Source organism: Danaus plexippus (genome assembly GCF_018135715.1).
Source record: "Danaus plexippus chromosome 3 unlocalized genomic scaffold, MEX_DaPlex mxdp_25, whole genome shotgun sequence".
NCBI classification, from domain to species: Eukaryota; Metazoa; Arthropoda; class Insecta; order Lepidoptera; family Nymphalidae; genus Danaus; species Danaus plexippus.
Genome location: NW_026869844.1, coordinates 411,189 through 437,516, shown reverse-complemented (window position 1 = coordinate 437,516; position 26,328 = coordinate 411,189). Strand labels below are relative to the sequence as shown.

Genomic DNA, 26,328 nt, shown 5'->3' with positions numbered 1-26,328 from the left:
CAAAAGCACAGACTATGTAACTGTATGTAGATTGTCAACAGCTTATAAAAAATACGATGTTTTAATTAAAGTAACCAGAATATTTAATTAATGAAGTATCAAGCAATTAAGGTGAAGTTATAATTATCTATTTGGATATTAGTTTTCAGCTAAAGTAAGATTTGTAAAAAAATATATATTCAATATTTTTGTATTTTTTTCATTCTTTTATAGCAAAAATGTGATTGTCTTGTTTCTGTAATTACACGATATAAATATGTAATTGTAATATACACTCTTATAGGTTAGTATTTAATGAAGATATACCCACTATGTATTTTCAATATTATATAAATGTACCTTTTTGAGCTCTGCTACGTTAAAGGATAATTTTCAAATGTAAAACATACAGTAATTTTAAAATTGAATGAATATAATTAATTTATAATGATCATATTTATCGAAAAGTATAGAGATTAATATAACTACTCAAATAACGGAGTGTAATAAGTTTAAAATCGTTGTCTGTGTGTCTGTCTGTGGCGTTATAACTCTCAAATGGATTTACTGATTTCCATGCAATGTTTTCGTTTGAAAGTCAGTATCTTTGCGGTGGTTTTTATGATTGTCTGGTTATTACTGGCCCAGCAATATAAGCGTATTAACTCTTTTCTCAAATTATATAAGCATTTTGGCATATGATTATTACGTGCTTTCCAGTATAATCGTGAAATAACAATTAATGTATTGGGATTTTCTTAAATTTAAAAACAATTGTGATATAGTTATTTGTCTCACACAAGGACTTCTCGCAATGCATAGAATGCGAGAATAAAAAGGCATTTTAAAATTTAAACTTATATATGTAATTTTTTTAACAAAGTGAAATAGGTGAAATAAATAACATAATAATATATTTTAAAGAAATATTCATTTGTACATTACATATTTTTCTTAAAATAATCATTTCCATTCTCATATTACACTTCTGACAGTCATCCTCTTAAAATTTAATTTAAACAAAACGTTCAATCAGACGTTCCGTTAGTGCGTGCGTTGTAAAAGTATCATACAGAAAAAAAACGTAAATTTAAAATATCAGTTGAGTTGTAAAGTGAATCACAGTTTTGTGGTATTCCTAGAGGCCATATATAGTAGGCAAGTCAGAACGCTAAGGCCATCATTTATCATAACATTAAGAATATATATTTTTACAATCAACAACAGATTTAGAAACGCGACAGCGGGAGACGGCCGTTACAAAAAAAAATCCAAATAACTTGTACACCACCCCATTAACAATATCAATTTTAAGTACATTATCGTAACGGTGCAGAACTTTGAAAGTGTCATTAGTTAATAAATCAGACGTTATAATTTTTTTTCTTTAATTTGAAAATATGTTCTTCTCTATACAATATAAATGTAATAATAAAATTTCTAATCTTACATTAAGAGAGAACGTTATATCACATATACACAATGATATTTTTACTTCTGAGCATATTGGAGCTTGTTACTGTTACTTATATCTGTATCCAGATATCCACATAACTCGACGCTGCAGACTGTCGTCCCGACGCAGCCATGTTACAACGGCTCGTACGATTTACAACGAATTAATATACAAATACATACACGGAGTAAACTATTTTATTTAAATAGATTCAATCTTGGACATCGACACCGATCACAGAAAGATAAAATTAATTTCATCCTATTATAATTATAATATTCAGCTCTGCGATATCATCGTGCTGGAGGAATGAGAGTCGAGCGGCCGCCGGGCTGGATCGCATCACACTTGGCACCTTGTGAGTATTAACACTATCATATAATAAAACGTCTCGGTACACTCGTTCAAAAAATACACAAATACATCTACACGCTATAGGAGGCACATGCTTCAGGTCGACGAAAAGAAGTTCCAAAAATATAGTAATAAATACAACCACAGTTCAAATAATTTACAATCGCACCATAATCGCACCGGAAAATCACACGAAGACTGGTCGCTAGAGGCGGATGTCGCTAGTGGCGGTCAGGAGCGGGCCGCCGACGCGGCGCCACGAATCGTCTTCAGATTCCGTGGGCGCGCTCACGTCGCTCACGCCACCCACGCCGCCCACGCCGGCGCCGGGTTCCTCTCCGCTGCGAACGAACGCGTGGCACTGCACTTCGTCCGTCGCTCCGTAACGATGCAGCGTCAGAAACTTCAGGTTGGCCACTATGGAGGAGTTGATGGGTCGCGTGGGGATGGTGACGGTGGTGGCGGAACGTTCTATGCGTCTCGGACGAGTCTCCGGCGGCACCAGCTCCAGCGACTGTCCGCGCCCGTACAGCCGCGACTGGCCGAACCGCGGCGTCAACCGGCCGATTAAATTGTCCTCTTTCCGTGGCTTGCTCGAGTCCTCCGACGTTTTCGGCTTCTTCTTCAGAAAAAACGGAGTCAGTCGTTCAGTGAGCGGCCTGGAGGAATGTGTGCCGGCGTCTTGGACGTTCGATGTGGAATTGGAAGTTTTTAACGGTTTCATGGAGCTCGGCTGTGTCTTGATAGGGTTCGATTTCCTCTGCAGACTGATCCTCGAGAACATGCCGTACTCCTCCTTGTCTTTGCCTCCTTGCGTCTCTTCGGTCTTGGCATTCTGGTAGTCGTCGTCGACCGGAGCCTCGTCTTCGCACACTTTCAGTACGCAGTAAGTGTCCCTCTGTAGTTCGTCGAGGAGACTGTCGTCGTTGGAGACGGTGTCTATTTTGCTGGGCGGTCGACCGTCCTCGCCGTCCGAGAGATTCCTGGTTTCCTCCGCTGGCGATCCTCGCGGCAGGCTGGCCGTGGAGCCGCTCGCCGGTTTCTGCCGAAACGTAACGTGTTCGTCCGACTTCGTGACATCTATGTCAGTGGGTTTGGGCTGCAAACGCACTCGAGATATCGTCTGACCGCGCGGCGGGACCGCCGGCGGCGCGTCGTCGTCCGACGTCTGGGAGTGGCTCATGAAGTTAGCCATCAATTCGTATTCCTTACAGCGATTCGATATATCGTGGTCGGGCCTCCTGGGCGGCGTGGGCTCAGGCTTCGGTCTTCGTACAGGGGGCTTAAGCTCGACGTCGACGTACTCGGAGAGAGGAGCGGGGGGACAGGCGAGAGGCGCGCGGAAGGGTGACAGTCGCGCGGGCTTGGGCGGTCGTGTCGGCCTGTCGTTGGAGGCGTCGCTATCTTCAGACGGCTCGTGTTTGATACACGACATAGTGAGGTACCCGCTGCCGGTAGACTTATTCGATTTGCCAGAGGACCGCTCGTCGCCGTGCCGAGCCAGTTTTAAGGACTCCGTACTGGAGCAGATGTCGTGTGATGATTGTAGCGGGAGCGTCTTCCCGTCGAGATCGATCGTTGGGGACGAGTCACCTCTCCACGTTCGGAAGAAAAATGACCCACTGTCCACGCTCCCGGCCGCTCCGGCGAGGTGAAGATAGTTGTCATCACCGATAGGAGCTTGTCTAAAATAGATAGAAAATTATGAAATTGAATTAGATATAATATACAAAGGTTCACAAACAAGAACTTTTAAGAATCTACACAAAATTGCACAGAGTACATTGGAATTTTTAAATCCATTTATTTCAAAACCCATCCATTAAATTAAAAAAATATCTAGACAAGTACTTTATATCCTCATCATATGACAAGGTACATATAACTAACTCACTTGCTTCCATACTTCGTCTCCCTGGCCAAGGATCGTCTGTATATACAGTGTCGATGTTCAAGGTCGAACATTATCTTCTCCAGCTCCCGTAACGTCACCGCCTCTGCTTCCCGCTCCTCAGGGCTCGTGTCGTCTGAAATACATTAAAAAAAAATAAAAATCTGTCCTACTACCAATATTAGTCAGACCACGGATCAATTCTTACATAAATTTTTTTCAGTGTCACGTCCATACATCACACGTAGACCAATTTAAAATGGAGTACGAAGTTACAATAGAAATAATTAATAATTGGAACCCATTTCAATAGGCACATAAACAGGTCCTAAGTTGACCGTACCTGGTGGTCGATGGAGACGCTCCTCCAGCCGCTGCACGTGAGCGACGAGGAGCGCATGCAGCCGCTGTAAGTCCCTCGCCGGGTCTAACCGCAGCGCTAGAGCAGCGCTGCCGCTGCCACAACCCTCAGCGTCGGCTTCAGTACGACCACAACTGATAATTAAAATACGTTTTAAATAACTAATACATCATTTGTAATAGAGTTAATAGACAAGGGACATTACTAATGAGACTATCTTATAGACGGCAGTGAGCAGGTTGCAGAACTTGTTACATATTATATAACTGAAAGGTAGTTTGTTTCTTCGAGCCTCTTCTTAGCATAGTTCGTCATTGACTTGTATAATAATGTTTAATATAACTACATATCTCCATCTCCCTCTACTCACCACGTCCACCGGTTATCTCCATAGTACCCTCGATGGTGTGCGGTGGGTGAGTGTCGACACAGCGCCGACAGTAGCCTGAGCCACTCAGCTCGCTCCACGCAGTTACTCGCCTGTACGAACAACACACGCTCGCGGTGCACTGTACACAAGGACGTACATACTTTACTAATACACAAACACATTTTAGACAAATTTTATTATATATAACATCGTAGTGAAATAAAATTATGTTCAGTACTTTTTTGTTAGTCGTAAAGAAACCTACAGGTTACATCTTTATTGCTATCACAGATATATAACGACATATTTAGTTATTTATGCACGAAAATAATCATAATAAGGATCCAAATACGATAAACACGTCTGGTATATTATATAGAAGTATCTGATTCACATAAAGGATGAACGGAGAGTGATTCGAATATTTCTTTATCTTGATCACCACGTTACATGAGGCATGTTATTTACCTATTTGGAAGATGTTATTAGCGTCGAGCGGCGCCCCGGCCGGCGGGCAGTCCACGGGCGACACGCTCAGGACACCGGACAGCGCCAGGCGGTGAGCACCGGACCGCGCGCCGCACCGAGACCACGACAACTCACCGCTGGAAATAAATAACATATTTATATACTACTCTATATATATATATATATATAGGCTGTTAATTAAACTATTAATTGCTGTTAATTTATTTACTAGAATTTTTATCGCAGAAATTACCACAATCAGGCTGATACACATTAAGGCAAAAAGTAAGCCATATATATATATATATATATATATATATATATATATATATATATATATATATATATATATACTTAAGAAACAAAATAGAATAGTAAATGGTTCTGTACGACTATACAGAGCCAATTATTATTACTATATAATACCTAGTAATATTTAGTGATATAATAATACCTCGTCAACCGGAAGTGCCTCCGTTTGCAGTGCGGGTGTGCGGAGCGCGCCCACCGTCTCCGCGGGGACCCCGCCCCCGCCCGCACCCCCTCCGACCGCTTGATCATCGTACTGAAACACGAACACCCTCTATATATTCTACTGATATACTATTTTAATATAATATTTTAATGATAATTTCGAGTGATGTATTTTATTGTATTTATTTATATATGTATACCGTCAGTTCCTTATTCGTTATGATAATTTTTGTATAAAACAGAACTACCTGTATATATAATATGAATGTTAGATTATTTTTTTGTTTCTTCTGTTAGATAGGGTGTTAATGTTAAAATAAAAAGGACTCAATTCGCAATACAACGAAACATTCCTAATGTAGTTGTGAGAACACAGTCTGGCGTATTTCAGCCAGCCGTTGGTCTGCAGACCAAAAGTTCATTGACATTATAAACAACGATATCCACATTTGATTCGGTGATATTCAAACAACGTCGTCACACGTACTTCATAACACAAATCAAACAGATAATATTTTATTTGTAAAGCAATAAAAGCTCGGCAATTAAAGATAAACAAAACGCATAAAACACGAAACATGACAAGAAAACCAAACGAACAGAGGATAAATCATAACAACGACATGAACGGAACAGTAAAAACAAAGATACATACCCATAACTTTATCCAAATGATGCACAAACGAAAAATAAGTACCGATTATAGGACAATATATATGACAAAGGAAATTATACAGATGAGAGTCACAATGAGAGATAGGCGGACAGGGACTGAGCGCTACTAACCCCTCTTTGAGCAGAACTGGAGTCTCTTGGACGTTATTGTTCTGCGTGTCCGAGCTGGTTGAGATTATCTCGAGGAACTGTTTGATAGCCTGTACCTGTAGCAACAAAAAAAAAAAATATTGTAAGAGAAAATATATATCATACACATATAACAATAATGTAAATTTTATCGCGTCTGATGACGTCATACCTTTTAACTATACATCTTAAAGGCAAGGGTTCATACCGTAAGTGCGTCACAATATTTTTATGCCTCCCGAGTGACGTCTCATCATAAAAGTAATTAGTATATTTCCATTTTGAAAATTAATTTAAGATTTTAAAATATGACGTTTCGACAATTGGGGCGCCCAAGAGAGGGGGGGGGGGCAAGGATCTTTCAAAAAAAAGTCAGACATTTCAGACGTTTGGCCTCCCCTCCCCTCAATCTATCTATCTACTGTATTACATGTTGTAACACTCACATGTCTTGTTGTACAGAAGCTGCGGTACAGTTCCGCCATGTACTCCTCCTTACAGACCTGCTGGGCGGAGCGACTGCTCACCAGGTTCCCGAGGGACTGGATGGTCTTGGAGATCAGGGTTAGCGTGCGGTTTGTTTGTGGATCCTGTTGAAATTGAAAATTATGACGTCACGACACTGCTGGGGTACCATTCGGCTTTATCGAAGACTTCTATTGCCAATAAACGAATAAGAACATCGTTTTCTTCTTTCTTCTCTCCCGTATATAAGAGACTCATAGAATTCATCGCATTACACTTCACATTTATTTTAGTTTAATATATAAATTCGTTAAAATTGATTTGCTTAATATACAAACTCACAATTTGTTCCGTGGTAAGATCGAAGAGCTTAGGTCCGAGTATTGCGGGGGCGAAGAACCTCAGGAATATGAACCCGGAGACGACCGAGTAGCGGACCTCGGCGTTGGCGGGGAAGTGACGGGCGGCGCACTGCCGGAGGGCGTCGAACAGGCGACACATGCCGGCGGGGCACTGCGCGTACGACTCCGTGATGGCTGAGAACACCTGTCACACCGATACTATTACATATAAAGAATACTCGTGTGCAGAAGGATAGCTAGAAGAAGCTGGCATAATTGCCATATGTTCCGTCAAAGTCACGTTTGAGTCCGGCATCAACACAAAAAAGGTTTTATATGTTACCCTTTCGACGTAATCCTTGAGGTTGGCGAGGTTGGTGGCTACGGCGGCGGCCGGCTTGACCCTGGCGGGGTCTATCTCGCACGGCTTCCGCTCGGCGAGCACGGCGGCCAGCGTGGGCCTCAGCACGCCGCGGAGGTAGGACGCGCCCGTCAGACGCATCGCCTCGTCCATCATCTTGGACACGAGAGTGTTCCCGCGGAATATCGTCGTCGCGTCTCTGTTTATACAATTATTTATAAATATTTATGAAAAAATTAAAAAAAAAAAATGTACTGCCACTTGGGAGTATTTCTCCTGTTGTATAGTCTTTTTTTGAATATATTTTATTTATACATATATGGGAATTTAATGATCATTGAGACTTTATCAATATTAGATCCGTAGACGATCCCTCACTAAACAGATAGATTACATTAAAAACTATGTAACGTACAAGGATTTACGAATGATAATTAAACATAGCAAACCCACAACGTCAGAATAATAGCCTCATGTTTCTTATAGTCCGGATATGAACGGAAGTTCGGTACGTCACTACATTCAATATAACTTTAATAAATTTAGTCTCAGGCCTTGTTTTTATACATATGATTGAATAAATAGTTAAAAAGTACTTATTTTAAAAAATTACAAACAAAACACGAATATTATTGAAGTCAAGCCCAAGAGATAGCGTGCTTACAGTTTATCGATACAGCCACATTCACTTCCTTTGATCACACAACGGCCGCGATATTTATGTATGTATATAGACTTATATATTCGCTAAATACATAGGAATTTTCTAAAGTACACGCGATAATAGGATAACAAGGACATAACGAGACACTGTTACGGAAACCAAAACGATTGTAACTTAAATGTTAAATACAATAAGAATATGTAACGTGGTCAAGGCGACCACTAAGACCGTTCAGAATTCGCAAACAACCGTCGCATTACGCTGTGGCGTAATAATTTCTGAACGCAATTATTCTTAATTTTATTATTGTTGCGATATTCACTTGTTTCATATCAAAACAATGTTATAACCCGACGGCAACCTAGCTTTGTCCCTGAAGGTGTCATAAAACGGGTATTACTAGATGTAGGTCGACTGAAAAGAGTAAGAGACGTGCCTGCCTTATAAACATCCTCCGACCGTTTTTTGGTCCTAGCAAGTATCCTGTGTAGTTTTCTCTATAGCCTACAGAGCTGAGCCTCGTGTGTGTAGGTATGTTTTACTAACGTGAGTACTGATATTTCAGCGTCGGCCAGCTCCTTGACGATGGGCACTATGAGGTCGTGATGCGTGAAGAGCCGCACCAGAGGCTGGGCGGCGTCCGTCTTGCTGGACACGATCTCGCCCAGGATGTACACGGCTGATGTCGTTATGGGCTGGAGACGGAATATATTATACACATGTTATTTTAAAAAGATAAAAGTAAAATACTAAGAAGTATTTGCCGAGGACGGGTCTTGTTTTAAATTTAAATTGAAAGTAAAAAGTGGATGAAAATTATAAAAACCTATTAATAGACAAATGTCGAGGTAATAGAAGCCAAAATTTTTGTATGTGTTATAGCACGCTAATAACAGAAAAGGCTGTAACAATTTTAAAAACTGTGGTAGGTTTCACAAAAAACGTTAGTTTTGTTTTTATCGTTTCCTACAAGACAAGGCCGAAGTCTTTCTTATGTCTATTTTCCCCTAAAGACGCTCACCTTCTGATGTACGCTCCTGAGAAACAGGTCCTCGAGCTGAGTGTAGTGGTGCAATGGGAACACGTGATCCACGGTGTACTGGAGTAGCAGCCGCAGGGAACCCAGAGTTGGGCTGCCAGCGGCTGAGAGTCGAGTCCCGGGGGGCGTCGCGCCGCGGGATAGGGCTCCGCCCGCGCGAGACGTTAGGAAATACCTGAACAATTGGTACGGGATGTTTTATAGTGTACTTTACAGTTTAAATAAAGATATTTTTTAAGTCGATTTTGGGTCTCCTGAGTCATGTTACTCAATTTCGATATGAAATTCTATATTTGGAACAGTTCCTACCAGGCACATAGAGGTGATGGCGCCGGCTGCCGTAACTGCAACCTAACTTCGCCTAGAAATACTGGTGTGGTTCCGTCGTGCCACACTGACACTCTCGCTTCACAAGCTACGCCGGCCTGGAACATGACACAGTGATTAAATAAAATTAATTGTTTCATATTTGGACCGTGTCAAGTGTAGGACTTACCGTTTGTGAACCATCCTTGTCCTTCGGATCAGCCTCCATCACGAGATCAAAACAGAAGATTTCATCAAACTGAGGGTTGACGGTTTTCTTCTTGGGTTTAGTGCGCCTCTCGACTCTCCGACCGTTCGAGTACAGTAGTGTGACGAGAGCGAAGGGGTCGCACTGGCCGTTTTTGGTTGTGAGTTCAGAGCACTCCAGCACTCGGAGCCGCAGAGTGTCGGGGCCCACTCTCGCAGCGCAGTGTCTCTCGGGGTCCGACCAGTAGTCGGCGGCGGTGGGTGTGGGTGACGTGTCCGACTCGGACATGGCATGCATGGGCGGTTTCGTCCTCACTGCCCACTGAGCTCGGTCCTTCAGACTCTCCGATCGGGAAAGAGCCAGCGAAGGTTCAGTCGACACCGGACTTAGTAGATTCTTCCTGTTCGTGCTCGAACCCGAACCGAATCTAATGCTCTCTTTACAATATTCTGATAACCTAGTCAAATTATTGGCTTTCGTCTTCGTCGAGCCGTTGTCCGCGGGGTCCAAGTCCGGTGGTTTGGGGTCCATGCGCAGACGTTTCCTGGAATCCTCGAGTGTGAGTTCGATATATGCCTTCCCTTGCACCTCGGAATCCGCGTCGACTGGTCGCAGAGCGAACCAGTGGTCCTTGTTATTGTACCTCTGGAGATCCTCGCGTTTGATGGCGACCTTCCCGAGCACCTTGTCCTGCTTGAGATGTTTGTCGCGATCGAACACGTATATGGAAAGATATCTGAACCTCCGCGGCACCTCGAACTGGAATTCCTCACCGAAAAATGGGCTGCAACGGAAAGTTGATATAAAACATCTAGTGAATAAGCGACGATAAAGTTTCACAAATAAATAACAGTGAGAGTTATCGCACTAAAATGATGTCGAACTGAATAGACGGACTCGTAGTGTTTATCAGAAGTAAACAGGCGATAGTTATAATTATTACATGTTATTTAGACAGACCGATAGCTAAATATATCCTAATTGGGTTGGCTCTTTGTATTAACATGTACATAGAGTATAAACTATAAGGATTCTCAAACGGTATAGTTATTCTCAAAGTTTCTATATACGAGTAGGTAGATGTAATATTGACATTATCTATGTAATGAATTTTAATAGCGCTCAATTTAAATGCGATAATACAATATGAATACAAATGATTATTTTTTAATTGCATTATAGTCTGAATACATTTGGAGAGTTACAGAATTAAAAAAAAAACATAAGTAAAAAACTAATTCTTTAATATCATGACTAAAAATAAATTAACATAAACACGAATATTTTTTTTTTCGTAATAGTAAAAGATAATGACGTGTTTTCATTTTAAAGATTAGGTGAATATACAAACAACAATTTATTTACTACCCGCGTACTGTTACCATTTCCATTATTGTACAAGTATTTATCCCTTGAATGTGAACGCAGTTTGATCACCATTTATGTGGGTTCGTGAAAAGGTGAAAGTCTCGATGCCTTCATTGTCATTAAGGAATTCGGATTAACTGGCATCATGAAAACGAACAATGCTTACATTTAATATTTAAAAATCGAATTTCAGCTAGTCAGTTGTCACATTTGCGTGACATTAACGGCTGAATAACAGAGATCGACAAAAATGGCGCCATTTTAAACAGTACACATAAAATACATTTTTTAACTGTCGTATATCATCATATTATTTATGTAACCTTTTTTTATGTGAGATCCAAAAAAAATGCGTTTCATTATTTCATTGTTTCAAGCGTGGAAATTTTATTAAATACGCAATTATAATTTGTATTTTTAAATTTAATTTACCTTAAAGTGGTGGGTAGTTATTTAGATGGAATCGCATTACAAGAAACGTAAAAGTAAGTAACATCCGGCACTAAAGTAATATTTATAGGTTGAGTTCCATCGCTGTCGGTACGGTATTAGATCGAACGTAGACGCGACTTCAAAATATTATTAACGGACTGTGGTATTTTAAGATTTCGTTTAATAAATCAATGAAACCGAATAAGACTTGGTCATTTTGTTTTAAAAGCAATTGAGATATCCGGATACACGTGACATTGACTGAGGAAACAATTCACAAAAAATTATACGTGTATTTTGATCAGAAAACTGGGTACTTCGAGTGATTTAGACAAACCATGACTTACTCATAACAGTATTAGAAATGCAATTTTTCCGAATATTATTTCCTAAGTTCATTCTGCTGTGAGAATAATTATAATTTATTAATTTTTATCGTAATCTATGTGATAAAAACCTCAAAGAATACAGGAAAAATCACATTAATATTTTTGAATACTTCACATGCAGAGGTTTCATATTCATAACGTAGACCGACAATTGGTAGTATCTTAATAGGATGGTACAATGTTAGCAGCGTCTTAATAATCAGGAAGGATGAAGAGCAATGCACTCAAGACAGACGCCAGCGGATTCTACTCTGAGATCATTTAACGCGTCACTGTGTTCCGGCATCAATTTATCACTTAAAAGCTTCCGCTAACTCACCGGCAGGGATTTTACGACCGTCCTCTAACAACTCCTGGAAACTGCTTCATGTTCTGAACGTTTTAAATACAGTGGCGGATTAAGAAATATCCAGATTCCAGGCTAGTAGAAAAATAATCTTGGAGGGTCTTTAATATTGATTTTGGGTTCTTAAAAATATATTTACAAAAATTTAGTAGAAGTTACATATGCGTATTTTACGCGTAGACGTCGAGTGTATTCGTTATAATATGTACCTATATTGTTTTTGTAATAAGTCGGTAGTAAATACTCTCATCAAAGTTGGGCGGGTTTTAATAAGTAGAGCACCATTCGCGCGGGGCCAGTAACAAACTCTCGATATATTATTAATAAAGTATTGGTATACTTCACTAAAATTTCCAATAGAATCTAACGGCCAGAAAGCTAGTTAGTTTAGATCGAGTTGTCTCGGTTCTTTAAACATGCTCGCCTACCAGCCGCTGATAAGATATCACGAGACAAAGAACTCATTAAGTCGCCAGCTGAATGACGTGACATTTCCTTTGATATCCGGCACAGCGTCCTGCTCACCTCTGAGGTCAGAAAACCTTATCTTGCTTCCGTCCAAATCAATAAATATTTAATACACACACATAGTCCAGATAAAAGTTGCAACTATGATACGATGAACGTTGCATTTATTGAGTGATTTCGATTCGAGTTTCAGTTATATTTAGTTTGTTATAAGAAAATATGAATTATCAAGGTCGTATGTTCGTATGAGGTGAGCAATTGATGTTCTTTCAAAAACGAAAAACGATTTTAGTGTCGGAGAAAAGAGTCGTCATAGTTTAAATCACACTTGGGAATGGTTATAATATGGTTCTTGTCCTGCTAGTCACCAAAAAAAAAAAACTTCAAACGTCAAGTGTGGACATGTCAATAACTGTTCTCATGGCGATATCAGCTGCGGGCTGGTTTGATTCATAACCAAAAGTGAATAGCGAGGGGTGTTGTAGCGGAAGGGACGTTCCGCAGCGACGCACGCACGCCGGAAACGCATCCGGGACGTGCGACGCCGCCCTCACCGATACAACCCTCCTCGTTCCAAAATTATCGCATTCCATCGCCTCGTACATACTAGTTTTTACTCAATGAACCGATTCAGCGACAGACATCCGTTCATTGAGACCGACTTGCGAATCGTATAGTAAAAAAAATATACAATCACTTGCATCTATATTCACATACATGTCATACATTAGAAGGTATTAAACGTTCATAGATTCATTGAGGAAAAATATTGTATACATTGACGTGTGTACGTGTGTGCTAGTGTCGTCGGGTTGTGTAACGCCGAGTTTCAGTGGACGTTAGACTCAATGGATCTGTATTAGTCGCGCTTTGAAACAACTAGCGAAACATACATACGTTCTTGTTCCGGTGGCATATTAAGATTATAAACTGTAATCCCAACCTATTTCAGTTTACATCCAGTTCATGTTTTAGTCGATAACAAAACGAATTACGATGATTAATGTTTAAATAGTAAATTAAAATAGACATACATTAATGACTAGATGTATTCTACATAACTGTAATATTTGTTAAAATCGGAAATAAGACTTCACGGATTGTATTTGTTACGTGATTGGAATCGTGGATGTTTTGAATTTATCTAATGTTGTACAACACTATTTATTAAGGAACTCGATGTAGACTTTTTAATAACAGATTATTTTTGGGGATATATTTTACTTGGGCCATTACATCTATAACTATACATGGATAAAATTATTTTCACACTAACCCAAACATATAGTTTTAATTTCGTCACATGATATTAATTATTTAAAGAGTCGCTATATTCATTATATGTTGAAGCAGATTACTAAAGATGGTGTGCTTATTAAAAATATCAGTGAACATCGATAAATAAATTATTAAACAATTGAGGTTATGGCCGGCGGCCAGGTGTATTTGCATACGACATATATTTCAGTTAGAATGAAAACAATTGCGTGCCAAATACCATAAACACAGACGATGCCTAGCCACCAGTATGCTCTAATTATACACAATACAGTATCCTACAGAACATTTTTAAAGCTGTCGAACCTTGACCCACTATAATTGTTTGCTCCCTAAATTTAATGTGCCAGCAACGTTTCCCATCCGATAAAACCGGAAGACTGGCCGGAAACTGAACAAAGAGACCGTTATGTACGTCCCATGTTATAGAATTCATATCTAAACATCACTCACAACCTCAATCGATCGCATAAATATTTGACAAATACTTGTTAAGAGGATTACATACTCAATAACGTATATTTGCTGTAGGTTTTATATGGTAGTATAATAAAAAAAGATAAAGATATATTTAATTCTCGAGTTGTTCGACCAAGATTTTAATTAAAACCTCTCGTATATACAACCCCGGATGTACTAATACCATATTCATTTTAATTAACGGACTATTTTTTTTTGTTTACATTAACCTTTACGCTTTTAGATTCCTAATACGTTATTGTAATTTTACAGGACTTGAGTCCATAATTCTAAATATTTTTTTTTATTTAACCGTCAATCAAATAATCAGTTTATTTTAAATAAACCATTGCGTGTTTTGTATATAGTTGACTTACTCAAGTGTTCTTTCCATTGTGGATGTTCGGAATATCTCTTCTTGGTCGAGTGACAGCACGCAGTATATATCTCGGTGGGAGGCGGCGCCATTGTTGCGAGCTGGTAGATTCTTAGCTTCACCTATAACATAATATTTTGTATATACCATTTGAATCGAAGGTTTATATCTATTCAGCCATTCTTGACACCAAAGAGTTCTTTTATACATTCAATACCTGAATGGGCCATTAACGGCGTCAATTAATTTATTGGTCTTAAATGTTACAACATTGGATGTCTATATGATATTCTTCTTAAACAGACTAACTTAACACAAAAATTTTTTTAATCATTAATAATTGTAAGTACAAAGTGTGTTTTTCTCATTAGTGCCCAGTGACAAAGCGCTCTCGCTGCCCGTCGTAATTCGTAACAAGTACATCGCCTAACGTCATTTAACTAGGTGTTTCCAATTATGTAAATGGTATGCGCAATTCGCTCGCCAGTTAGTTTTGGTCGTGTCGTTTAAGCGACGCCGTCAATACAGTTGTTATTCAGCGAACCGAGCGGAGTATAACGCCAATTACCGTCATCTAGCAAGTCTTTCTTGGCGCTGATACGACCTTGATAACTTTAATGAATGGTATTGCGTTAAAACTTAATATCTCTACTCACGATCTCATGAATGATATTATCAAAACTCACGCAATGACAATGTTATGCCAATTATACATATTTTCTGATAGTTCAATTATTACTTAATATACGTTACGATGGTTGTGCAATATGTGACCTCGTCGTTATTAGCTTTATACGGCAGCGCAAGGCAAGGTTGTCATGAATTCGTGCCTATCCCATATGTGTAATGTTCTACTGCCTCGTATTAGATTAAAAACTTCGTTAAATTACACAATTAGTCATACCTAAATCATTGCAAACAAAGATGATAATATCTTTAAATGCCATTAACTAACTAATTTAAGAACAATATGTATTAAATATACGTGTGATTATAATATAAGAACATTATAAAGAGAAATTTATTTTATATATTATATTGTACCAAGGTTCACAGACACACTTCGTCTGCGGCATATGATACCTTCGACATGATCGTCTCTAAAAGATATGTTAGGGAAAGTTCGTTGCACGTACAAACCTTTCACTTAAATGTCTGAATAAATTACAGCTCATCAAAACAAACGTAATTGCCTCAGCGAGATTACGACGATTGTAAGGACAAAGCAAATCGGCCCTCCCACAAATTCGTTATTGTAGTACGAGAGAAACTGCCAGCCAACAGTACATAATTGCTGATGCAAAAAAAAAAAACCTCCACCTCAAACGTCGGTAACACACGCCATAAAGTGGATCGTGGGAGAGAAACGGGAACTGAACAAACCATGGTGCTGAGGAAATATGTGGTCACAATGGCACCGTCGCTGTGATGTCTCCACCATTACAAACGGCTTTCGAAATCGAGAGTACTTTGGGCAGAGCATTATAACATTGGATGAGAATTTTACGAGATCCGACTCACGTTTTCACCGGATCTAATATAATGTAATGGGGAACGCACTTATATTGTTTAAGATATGCAGTTTGATACTTGATAACGTCTCCATGTGTAACTATTATTCATGCTACTATGTAGATCATAGTGGCACAAAGTAATTCCTAAGGTTGTAATCATTTTTTAGATCATAGCATCGGGATCAGAATATGTTTAGTACAGAAATATCGAATAGACTTTAATATTAAATATTAAATTTTAATAACATAATTGTGCCTGCGACTGTCGTATAAACAGACAATTTACATTGCAACTTATGCCTTTACTGCAAAGTTTCTTCCTACGTATAGAGTGGAGGTAGGTTCAATTCTAGGTCCCAGCCCACATACTGTGCCCAAATAAGCCTATGCCAAAAACAGGTGCCTTTCATAATTTTACACCTAAGATATTATCAACAAGTTGTCTTGGTTAATACAAACTTGGGTGACGTTTATTCTTATGAACTACAAGCGAAATTTTGGCAAAATCCTTGAAGATTAAATAATATTACGAGTTATTTTTCAAACCCTACAGGCTTATTTTATACAACATACTAATCTAAACTCGTGGCTTTCGCTGTGCGGCATGACGGTACTTAAAATATCGTTATTTTCTTTTTTGTTTTATGAAAGTTATTAAGGAAAAAAAACATTAGCATTAAATATAATTTCGGAGTGAAAAATTCACGTAGAAAGGTTTAAAATAAAAGCAAAGGCTTATATTTTTATAACCTCTGGAGAGTGTCATCGTTTTTGCATTTGAACAAGTTTACAAATACATTGCTAGGTATTTATAAAATCAACAACTCCTCAAACAGCCTATTAAAATTCATAATCGATTTCACATACGTTCGTCTCACACACTACTGAAAGTGAAAACCTCATGCAAATTCAAGAAGCATTTCGGTCAAGAGTAATTGCGAACGCAACGAGGTCATCGTCCTCCGTGCAGGCCGAGATAATTACAAAAACAATTCAAAGAATATCACAATTTAATTCGCTCAAACTGTACCACGTGCCGGCGTAACGTATCGATAAGCAATCTCAATCTTATCGATGATTGAAAGTCTGAATGGAATTTTTGCATCACTAGTCGTTATTGCGAGAGCGGGCACCGATGACGATAAATGAAATCGTTTTTCATTAACGGGACAACCGCTTTCCATGAATGGATAAGCTGAATGGGAAAACGTTAGTCCGACCCATTCACGGTTCGTTTGGTTTGAAGGGGCAGACGGCTAGCACGCCGCGCCAGCCATACTCCGCGAGTATTTCGCGTCACTCGACAGTGCGAGTGTGTGCCCTACAAATATACTACGATGCCAAACTGAATGATTTAACGTAAGAACACTTTATGAAACTTGAACATTAAAACCTTCAACAATATTATTACGTTATGTTCAATATAAGATGGTGCTGTTGAAACAGTTGGGAACGCATCATTTAAATTCCTATATGAATAAGTAAAAATATACATTTAAACAGCAATTAATTTTAAACACACTAACTATCACTAGTGTTGTAAATCAACCTTCGGTAGGTACAATAAAATTTATTATATATTTTTTTATATATTTAATTTTGTATTCTAAATAGTTAATTTTCACAAAGTATTATAACCATATATACAAAAAAAAACACATTCTGTTGTTAATATAATAATATATAACCAAAATAGATTCGGAAGGAAACTGTCGGTCAGAAAACGCGCCAATTAAAAGCGTTATTAGTGTGTGATACGTTCAAAACACAGAATACACAGTTGTTAAAATTAAGGACATCATTTTAAAAGAATTGAATTTATTTCTTTTCGTTATTCAGATTCATAAGGTTTAAAATATATAATACGACAATAAATAGCTGGTTTTATTTAAAGAAATAATGATAACTCTATATATAAAGATAGCTTTATTTTCATTCGTTTTTTTTTTAATATATATGTAATAACATATTATTAATCGTAATTATTAGCACTAATAGTAATTTTTTATAACAGTTCGTATGAAAACTAGTAAACCGTCGGTTCTTAAATCAACAATACAAACACATACTAAGCCTGTATCCGATACGCTACCGTGTGGCATATTATTTTTCTTATCAACAAATATAATATTGCATTGGTCATTTGCTTATACCGGAAAATGTTATGCCGCACACCATACGATTTGATTCAGTGATATAATTCGTATAAAAATTAAATATATATATTAAATCTTAACCAAACTAAACGAATTCTATATAATTTAATTGTATGCAAAAAATATTGTTGTATAAATTTCAGATTATCTTGGATTTTATTAAATAATTACCATTTATTAGTTTTTTCGGTTCACCCCATATAATCATTATAATCAGTTAAATAAAAATTAAAGAGCAAAACAAACTTTGGTCTCTTCTATCATACAATGTCTTATAAGTCACACTTTTCATATTGGATTGTGGAATTCACTCGTAGTATACTATAAACATATGACATAACACAATATCACCGTTACCGCTAACGGGTTGTATTTGCATAGTTATCAGACATATATCCTTAGCTTTATAACAATCAACTGCTTAGAATTCTACATTACATTTACCAGAAATTGTATTTTACAAAGAGAATTACATATATGGGATACATAATTTTGAAAATTGTGTAAAAAAATTGGTTAGATTAATAAAAACATACTATAATCAAGTAAAATGTTAATATAATATAGCCTTTTGGAAGACTAACATTGAATTGCTGTGAGTCATCCGAGTATTTAAAATAATAATGATCATTAAGGGCCTCCCTGTTTGGGTGAGTTGACTAAGTCATGGTAGAAACAAAGGTAGCGTTTAGATAAGGAGCTCAATGGAGGTTGCCATAAGCAAGCCGTTAAATTAAATGAGTTGTAACCATGTTTATAACATACTAGCCTATGCATATTACATTGCGGTGAAGCAAATACTAACATATACATGACACTAGACTTAATGTACGACAAAAAATCCTAACAGCAGTGTTGGACCAATTTAGTAATTTATAGGCTAGATTGGTTTCATATTCGTTGTGAGTATAAATTAAAATTAATACTCAATATATACAAAAAAATTTAAAATTTTATTATTTATAATGCCAGAAACATAAATATTTATTATTGAATTATAAATCTATGGTAATGGATTGCAAATAAATTAATCATTTAACCAGACATCATCTAGTACATATTTAAATAATTCCCAAAGTGTTATTTCCAGCTTGTGTTTGGCTATGAAATATCAGGAGTTGAAAGGGTCGTGCCCCGGAAGGCATACTGCACCCTTATCATGTCAGTCTTAATTGTGTTATCTTTGTATTTATGTGCCGCTACCAACACAAATCAATCATCTGTACAGTGCTTCTGTTGCTGCTATGTTAATTTAATGCAACATTTTGTAACACATCAAACAATGATGCAATATATCAAATAAACACTTTATATTTCTGTAAGCTATAGTTATTGTGTGATTTACCATATGACTTTGGTGATTTAATGTTTAATAATGAAAATATATATGACTTTTAACACTATACTATGACCAAATTTTGATTAAAAAGCATTTGTATAGTATGTTTATTACATCAAAATAATTTATTAGTGATTAGATCATTTCAAAAAGGAAGACAATAATTTTATAATAAGTATGTCAAAAGTTTTGTAAGAGAAATTTGCTGATCCCATTAATTTTATTTTATTTCCCAACTAAAGCACAAACTAGTTTTATTTAAGGTTTTATTTTGAAATCGTTAAAAAAAAAAACTTAAAACCTTCTTATTGGTCATTCATTGCCAACGGTAAAATTATGAAGCACCGAAAACGTTCCAAAAATAAAAATTCCGTTTGCTTATCACACTCTTATACATAATTAACTGATAATAATTGTATACAGCAGATATCTAATCTAATATCATGAAAGCATGAGTTCATTGTGTTTGAAGCATTTCATTCATAAACTGCGCGAGCTGTCAAAACGACCAATGACAAAAACAAGGGATTCTACAACCATGTAAATAAAGAATGACACAAACATAGATTCCTAACCAGAAGCAAAAGTTATATTTTGGACAGAAACTATCATATCCTTTCACATTAAGAGCCGAGACAGGAAATCTCTAACTTCTTAGGTACCACCTGTTCGACGTTATATTCACAACAATACCATAGAAAACCGTGGGCATCGCAACTGACTAAGGGTAAATTTGAATATATTTAATGTATTATACGAATTTAGTTCTCATAAATATTATACATGTAAACATTACATACCAATCTTAATTTTCAATCTTTCTTCTACTCGCACTTTACGCGTTTCGTCCGCCATGTTAAATCCATAACTGTTTATCTCTTTCATCCGCTGTTATCTCTTTCGGAACGAGCCCCTCGGCCGGCTTGTCCCGCCACTTCCGGAGTGTCGTAATGTTCTACTTGGGCCTGTTTTCAACTAGCTCAAGTAACAAAACAGTTACGACCAACACACAAGTCAACAAATTTTATAATTCACATAACTAAACATTTAAATCACATTTAAAAGTAAATTAATATGAGTTGCATTGCGCATGTGCTCAATATGTGCACTTTATTTTATCAATGAATGCATTTTACGTTTTAAAAACACAAATATTCACTTCACAGGAAAATAAAGCTAATTACAACTTTCATATAAGACTTGACTTAAACAGTCGCTATTGTAATTTGATTTACACAACACTTAGTCAATAAAATATTTGTCTCATTGAATGAACAAAAAGTATGAATGGACCATTACGTCACGTCATAACACTGCGCCTGCGCGGCCTCAGATTCGTGCACAGACTACGAGTTACACAAGTTTTCGACTTCAAAATGACAGCTTTTTCTTTTCTATCGTCATCGTAAAATGGTAAGGCAACACAAGGGACAAGAAAGAATTAATTTTCTCTGCAACGAAAAATATAAAGAATTAAAAAATATAGCACTACATTTAAGTAAGCTTTGAATTTTTTTAATAGGGCAATGCAATGTTACTTGATTCAAAATGTATGCACTAAACTAAATAGGTTTTAAATATTTTATATTGTTTGTTAAGGAAAAGATATTGATCCTTGCAGTTATTGAATTAAACTATATTTATTTTTTTAGACTTAAATTTTACCTCAAAGCCGTTGGTAAGATATAAATTGTCATTTATTAAAAATTTACCTTTCAGAATTTTGATCTAGGTTGATACTAAAAAACAAAATCAATATTTTGAAAATTTAAAGTATATTTAATGAATAACATACAATATTATTTCTTCAGTTTTTTTAATTTAAATACTTCCAATTGTCATTATTTTGGTTTTTTACTTTGGTAACTTGTAAACACGACAACAAAGATTTGCAGTTTGGATGAAGCCATATTTATCATAAAAAAAAACAAAAACTCTTGCTCAAATGTCATCTGTCATTTTTTATAAGTCATAATAGTTCAATTCAATGTTTATAATTAAAATTTAATGCTTATAATTAAAATTTCAAACGATACCTTTCTAATCACATGACTATAGAAATTTTAAAATTGAATTGAATTTCAATATTTACCTTATTTTTTCTAGGGCTTCCATAAGATTTTTTAAACATAAATAATTTATGTCTTATTGACCAAACTGAAAGTCTCGGAGTGACTTCAGAAATTTGAATTATTTATGGATAACTATTCACATGGTTTTAGTAATATTATTTACATTGAACAAAACATATTGGGACCCGCAGAGTGTTCTGATGAATATGATAAGCTAGTTAGAGAATACAATTCACAGTTACAACACAACTGTGACTGCACAAGTGAATGCAAAGAAAACTGTAAATGTTTAAATATTTCGGGTGGAGTTAATTACTTAAACAAAGAAGGAGATGAAAATGACGTAATGTTAAATTTAATAGAAATAAAAGTGTGACTTATCCAATATATGAGTGTACAGATTTATGTGCATGTTCAAGAACATGTGGTAACAGATTAGTTCAATTTGGACCATTACCTTCACTTATAGTGAAGCCTGCTCAAATAAAGTCCATGGATCTGGGTTTATTCACTGAGAAATTCATTACAGCTGGAACATTTATATGTGAATATGCTGGGGAAATCATCACTAAAACTCAGGCTCTGTACCGTCAAAAGCTAAATAAAATCCAGGGCAATATGAATTATATATTTTGTTTGAATGAATTTGTCGATGGCAGAGCTAACACAAACTTCATTGATCCTAGTCATTTTGGTAATATCGGACGTTATATTAACCACAGCTGTGACCCCAATTCAGAAATTATGCCTGTGAGAGTTGACTGTCCGATTCCTAAACTGGCTATATTCAGTTGCATTGATATATCACCGGGTGAAGAAATAACATTTAATTACGGATTAAACAGTATGAGTATTACTGATGAGACCACTGAAAGAGTACCATGTCTTTGTCAGAGTGCTAAATGTAAAGGCTTTATACCGTTAGATAGTTATTGATTTGTAAAACTATTCTAGCTCAAACATTTCTTATAGCAATTAGTAAATAATTTGCTAACATATTGTTGTTGTTTATTTTTTAACACTTATTAATAAAATGATTCGAACTGCAGTGTAGCTTCCACTGGATTTGTGGTATTAATGATATGGGGCGCCTTGCTATAGGTCTTTACCAGTGTAAGGGGACACTCGTGAATTATCATCCAAATCCTCTACCTAATATACACATTTAATAACTCATTTACAGCCAAGGTGCTAAATTTGATTTTGTCGTGATTAGAATGTGGTCACTAGAGATGGCATAAACATGTTAATCTTAATATAAGGATAAATATATTTAACAATCCTCAATATCTCCAGAGTCAGTAATAAATACTACCATGAAATTTTGATCCATGTATCGCAACCAAATATATTACAGGGCCCATTAATTACATGTTACTCACTTAAACTCAAAGATTCTGTTATGGGTGAAGAACGAAAAACAGACATACAGGTTTAACACTGGAGCTTACTCAAATTTCTCAATTGGAACATGTAAATATAAACTAAATATAAGTAAATTAATAGGTAAAAAAAATATGTGCTGGAACCAAATATGTTAATGTCATAAAATAATTAATCGTCTCATTAAGGAACCAAAAATGCAAAAAGGTGTAATGTAATTTTATGTAACCACAATTTTAGTGAATTTTTTTTGGGATGGTAGCCATTATTCCATATAATTAAACAATTATGTGTCATAAAATTATTTTTTTTTATTTAACACTCTGCAAACAGGAGAACGAATAATGAAAAATATATTCAACTACAAGTTTTAATTTGAATCTGACTTTAAAATTTAAAGTATAGAATGCAGACAAATATGTACAATTATTCTATACAGATAATGAAAGTATGTCCAAAACTGAGATGAATAGTTATTTTAATAAATTCATTTAATACACAGAATATAGCGAAGCAATTTGGGGGAAGTAATGAGAATATAATTTTGCAACGTTAGCTAATTTGACCCATTGATTCTGCTATATTGTCTTAGCCAACTGATTTTGAATGCAAAGACGACAATTACTTCGTGGCGGACTGTAATATAACATACGAAAGATGGACCTAGATACGATTTTTTATTAACATTTATTGTCATTTAAATTAATTATTTTCGTTCCACTTAATTCCTTGAAACTTAAAGTGTATTTCTAAAAATATATATATATGTATTTTTAGAAATACAGTTTTAATCAATATGTGCTCTGGAATCTTGCTGGGAGTGATTGTTTGGGTCGATTTACAGTATGACCTATTTAAAAGACACTTTTTACTTTAAGGCATGTCTCATTGACAAAATTTAGTGAAGCCGTGTTCGTTTAATATCCTTCGTCCTTGTGATGCGTTAAATAAAGGAAATTTCTTGTTTCGAAGCCATGAACATCTTTATTTTCTTGTGTAGTGAATAATTTCTTATTAATAATACAGACAAAATAATACAGATTAATTAACTAAGCGAACACCTACTAATTCCAGCGTTTAAGATGTTGGAAACGCATAGTTAGGTAATGCGAGTTTTTTTCTATTTAGGTAACATTATAATGACTAAAAGTTGACGGTATCCGTTATAATATATAAGCTCACTTCACATATTTACAAATAAAAAAACGGCGAGGTGCAATTTCTTATTCAATTCGCCCTTGAAAAGCCTAAGCTTCACAATATTGGTACGAGCTAGCTTATTACTATATTTGGGACTCTGAATTAGCATTAGCACATACGGTTATTTATTTCTGAGATTTTCCAATGTTTTAAGGAAAGGTTGTAAGGATTTTCACAGTTGTTAGTGATAACTTCAGATATTTTATCATTTCCCATCAGTCTCACCATGTTTATTTTTTATTTTTTTTATGGTAAAGGGACAAAACGAGCAGACGGCCTACCTGATGGAGGTAGTACCATCGCCCATGGACTTCAGCAAAATAATTTGGCTAATGCGTTCCCACGCGTGTTTGGGGAAGAGAGACAGGAAAGGTTGGGAAAAGGGAAAAGGGAAAGGGTGGGAAAAAGGAAAAGGCAACCGGCTCTCTCAATCATCGGACGAAACGCAGCCATTAAAGGCTACTTCACGCCATCTTCTGTGAGAGGGTGGTACTTCCCCGGTCGAGCCAGCCCATGTTCGATCAGTAGTTACATGACTACAGCTAGGCTCTACCACCTTATTGATGTTGTTTTACTATTAGTATCAGGTGCTTTTTGAGATTCTGACTGAATTTTAATTTGTAGAAAATCGTGTCGTGTTGAATGGAGGAGACACGATCCGGGATTAACTTAGGAATGTAATTCTTCACATGTTAAAAACACGTTAAGTGCCTGTCAAAAAAGTTACTACAATGTTACGTTCTTGAATATTACTTTACAAGTATGTTCATATATATTTAAATAAATGAAATATAAATTCTCTCAACTTTTTTTAAGACATTTCTCATAATTACCGAAAATAAAGTATATTTCTTATATAAAAATATTACGTATTACTTAGTTATGAATATTTTTTTCAGGAGTATTAGTTTATAAGGATATTTTATATTTCAGTATGTAATATATTAAAAAATAATGAGATCTAAGACTTTCGCGAATATTTATTAAAATAAAACTAATATTTTTCGGATTTACTACGCGATTTTTATTATTTTAAAAACTATATAATCCCGACGTTTCGGTTACTTTTCAGCAACCGTGATGACGGGCAGACGCAATGTGAATTTCCGTCAGTTGGTCCTTGTTATTTATCATCTACCGCCAACGATTTCTTAATTTTCTGGCGTACCGCTCTGGATGCCGGCTGAATTCGCTTACGGTGTTTCGAGGTCCTGCGGTGCGATTACGGACGTGGGATTTTATATTTTTAAGGAGGGATCATTATCGGGTCCCAGATATTTACCACCAATTGCGTAGTAAATCCGAAAAATATTAGTTTTATTATATATTAAAATATACTCTTCGTTGAAACCAATATAGAGCAGGTTTGAAAATGATATACTTTAGAGTTTAGGATATAATATGAGTATAATATAAGATATTTCGCTAGTCATGATTATAACTAACATATAAGATTTGGGTAAGTTACGCATGTGACTATCACACCCGGGACGGTCCTGCTGGTATAGATTATTATAGGCCAGTCATTTAAGCTAAAATTAGGTGAGAATCTCGGAATTCGAGATACCCAGCTGTAAGTCTGTAAATACTTGTATATTGACAACCTAAAAGTTGTCTCAAAACCTACTTATGGTACGGTGTACGCAACTATTAAATTTCAGGGTCAAAGGTCACAAAAATCCTTTATAGGCCTTTTTTTGTAATTATCTCATTTCCTATGGGTTTTTTTGTCATTTGTATTTATTATCAATATTGTATAATAAAAAATTCTCTCCAAATTTTGTTTAAAAAAAATTCATACGGTGAACTGTTTTCGAGATAGAGGGCGGTCACAGCATCACTTCAGGTCAACCGGTGCCTCCTGTCGAAAACACGCCGTGTAAAGTTGATGAACTATCAATAAATCAATCGATTATAAATATTTGTAATTTTTTATTAAATATTACATTATATTTCATCATTTTCTTCATGCATTAATTATACTGATAACCGTTTCCTAAAATTAAA

General features: G+C 36.2%; 2 protein-coding genes across 2 annotated transcripts; one reads left to right on the top strand and one right to left on the bottom strand.

The window, feature by feature from the left end:
- Window positions 1-821: 821 nt before the first annotated feature.
- On the bottom strand, window positions 822-21,019 carry LOC116778964 (GTPase-activating protein). Its single transcript, XM_032673276.2, has 16 exons — window positions 20,467-21,019; window positions 14,659-14,779; window positions 9,524-10,325; window positions 9,337-9,452; window positions 9,010-9,202; window positions 8,535-8,683; window positions 7,307-7,523; window positions 6,965-7,168; window positions 6,604-6,747; window positions 6,140-6,234; window positions 5,334-5,444; window positions 4,880-5,016; window positions 4,412-4,550; window positions 4,024-4,175; window positions 3,684-3,816; window positions 822-3,474 (listed from the first exon to the last, which is right to left on the bottom strand). Exons 1-16 carry the CDS (start codon window positions 20,549-20,551, stop codon window positions 1,995-1,997), a joined length of 4,278 nt encoding a protein of 1,425 aa, XP_032529167.2. The 5' UTR covers window positions 20,552-21,019; the 3' UTR covers window positions 822-1,994.
- Window positions 21,020-21,630: 611 nt separating this feature from the next.
- On the top strand, window positions 21,631-22,734 carry LOC116779173 (probable histone-lysine N-methyltransferase set-23). The gene is given in 2 exon segments (XM_032673395.2): window positions 21,631-22,082; window positions 22,085-22,734. Coding segments are annotated over 2 exon segments (810 nt in total). The 5' UTR covers window positions 21,631-21,862; the 3' UTR covers window positions 22,675-22,734.
- Window positions 22,735-26,328: the final 3,594 nt, after the last annotated feature.

Bases quoted from the DNA above. Each gene is read 5' to 3' on its own strand.
- LOC116778964 (XM_032673276.2), bottom strand. From the start codon at position 20,551: ATGAAAGAGATAAACAGTTATGGATTTAACATGGCGGACGAAACGCGT. The intron at 7,169-7,306 runs GTAACATATAAA...TCGGTGTGACAG, and splicing joins TCAAGGATTACGTCGAAAGG to GTGTTCTCAGCCATCACGGA. The intron at 3,475-3,683 runs GTGAGTTAGTTA...TATCTATTTTAG, and splicing joins GAGACGAAGTATGGAAGCAA to ACAAGCTCCTATCGGTGATG.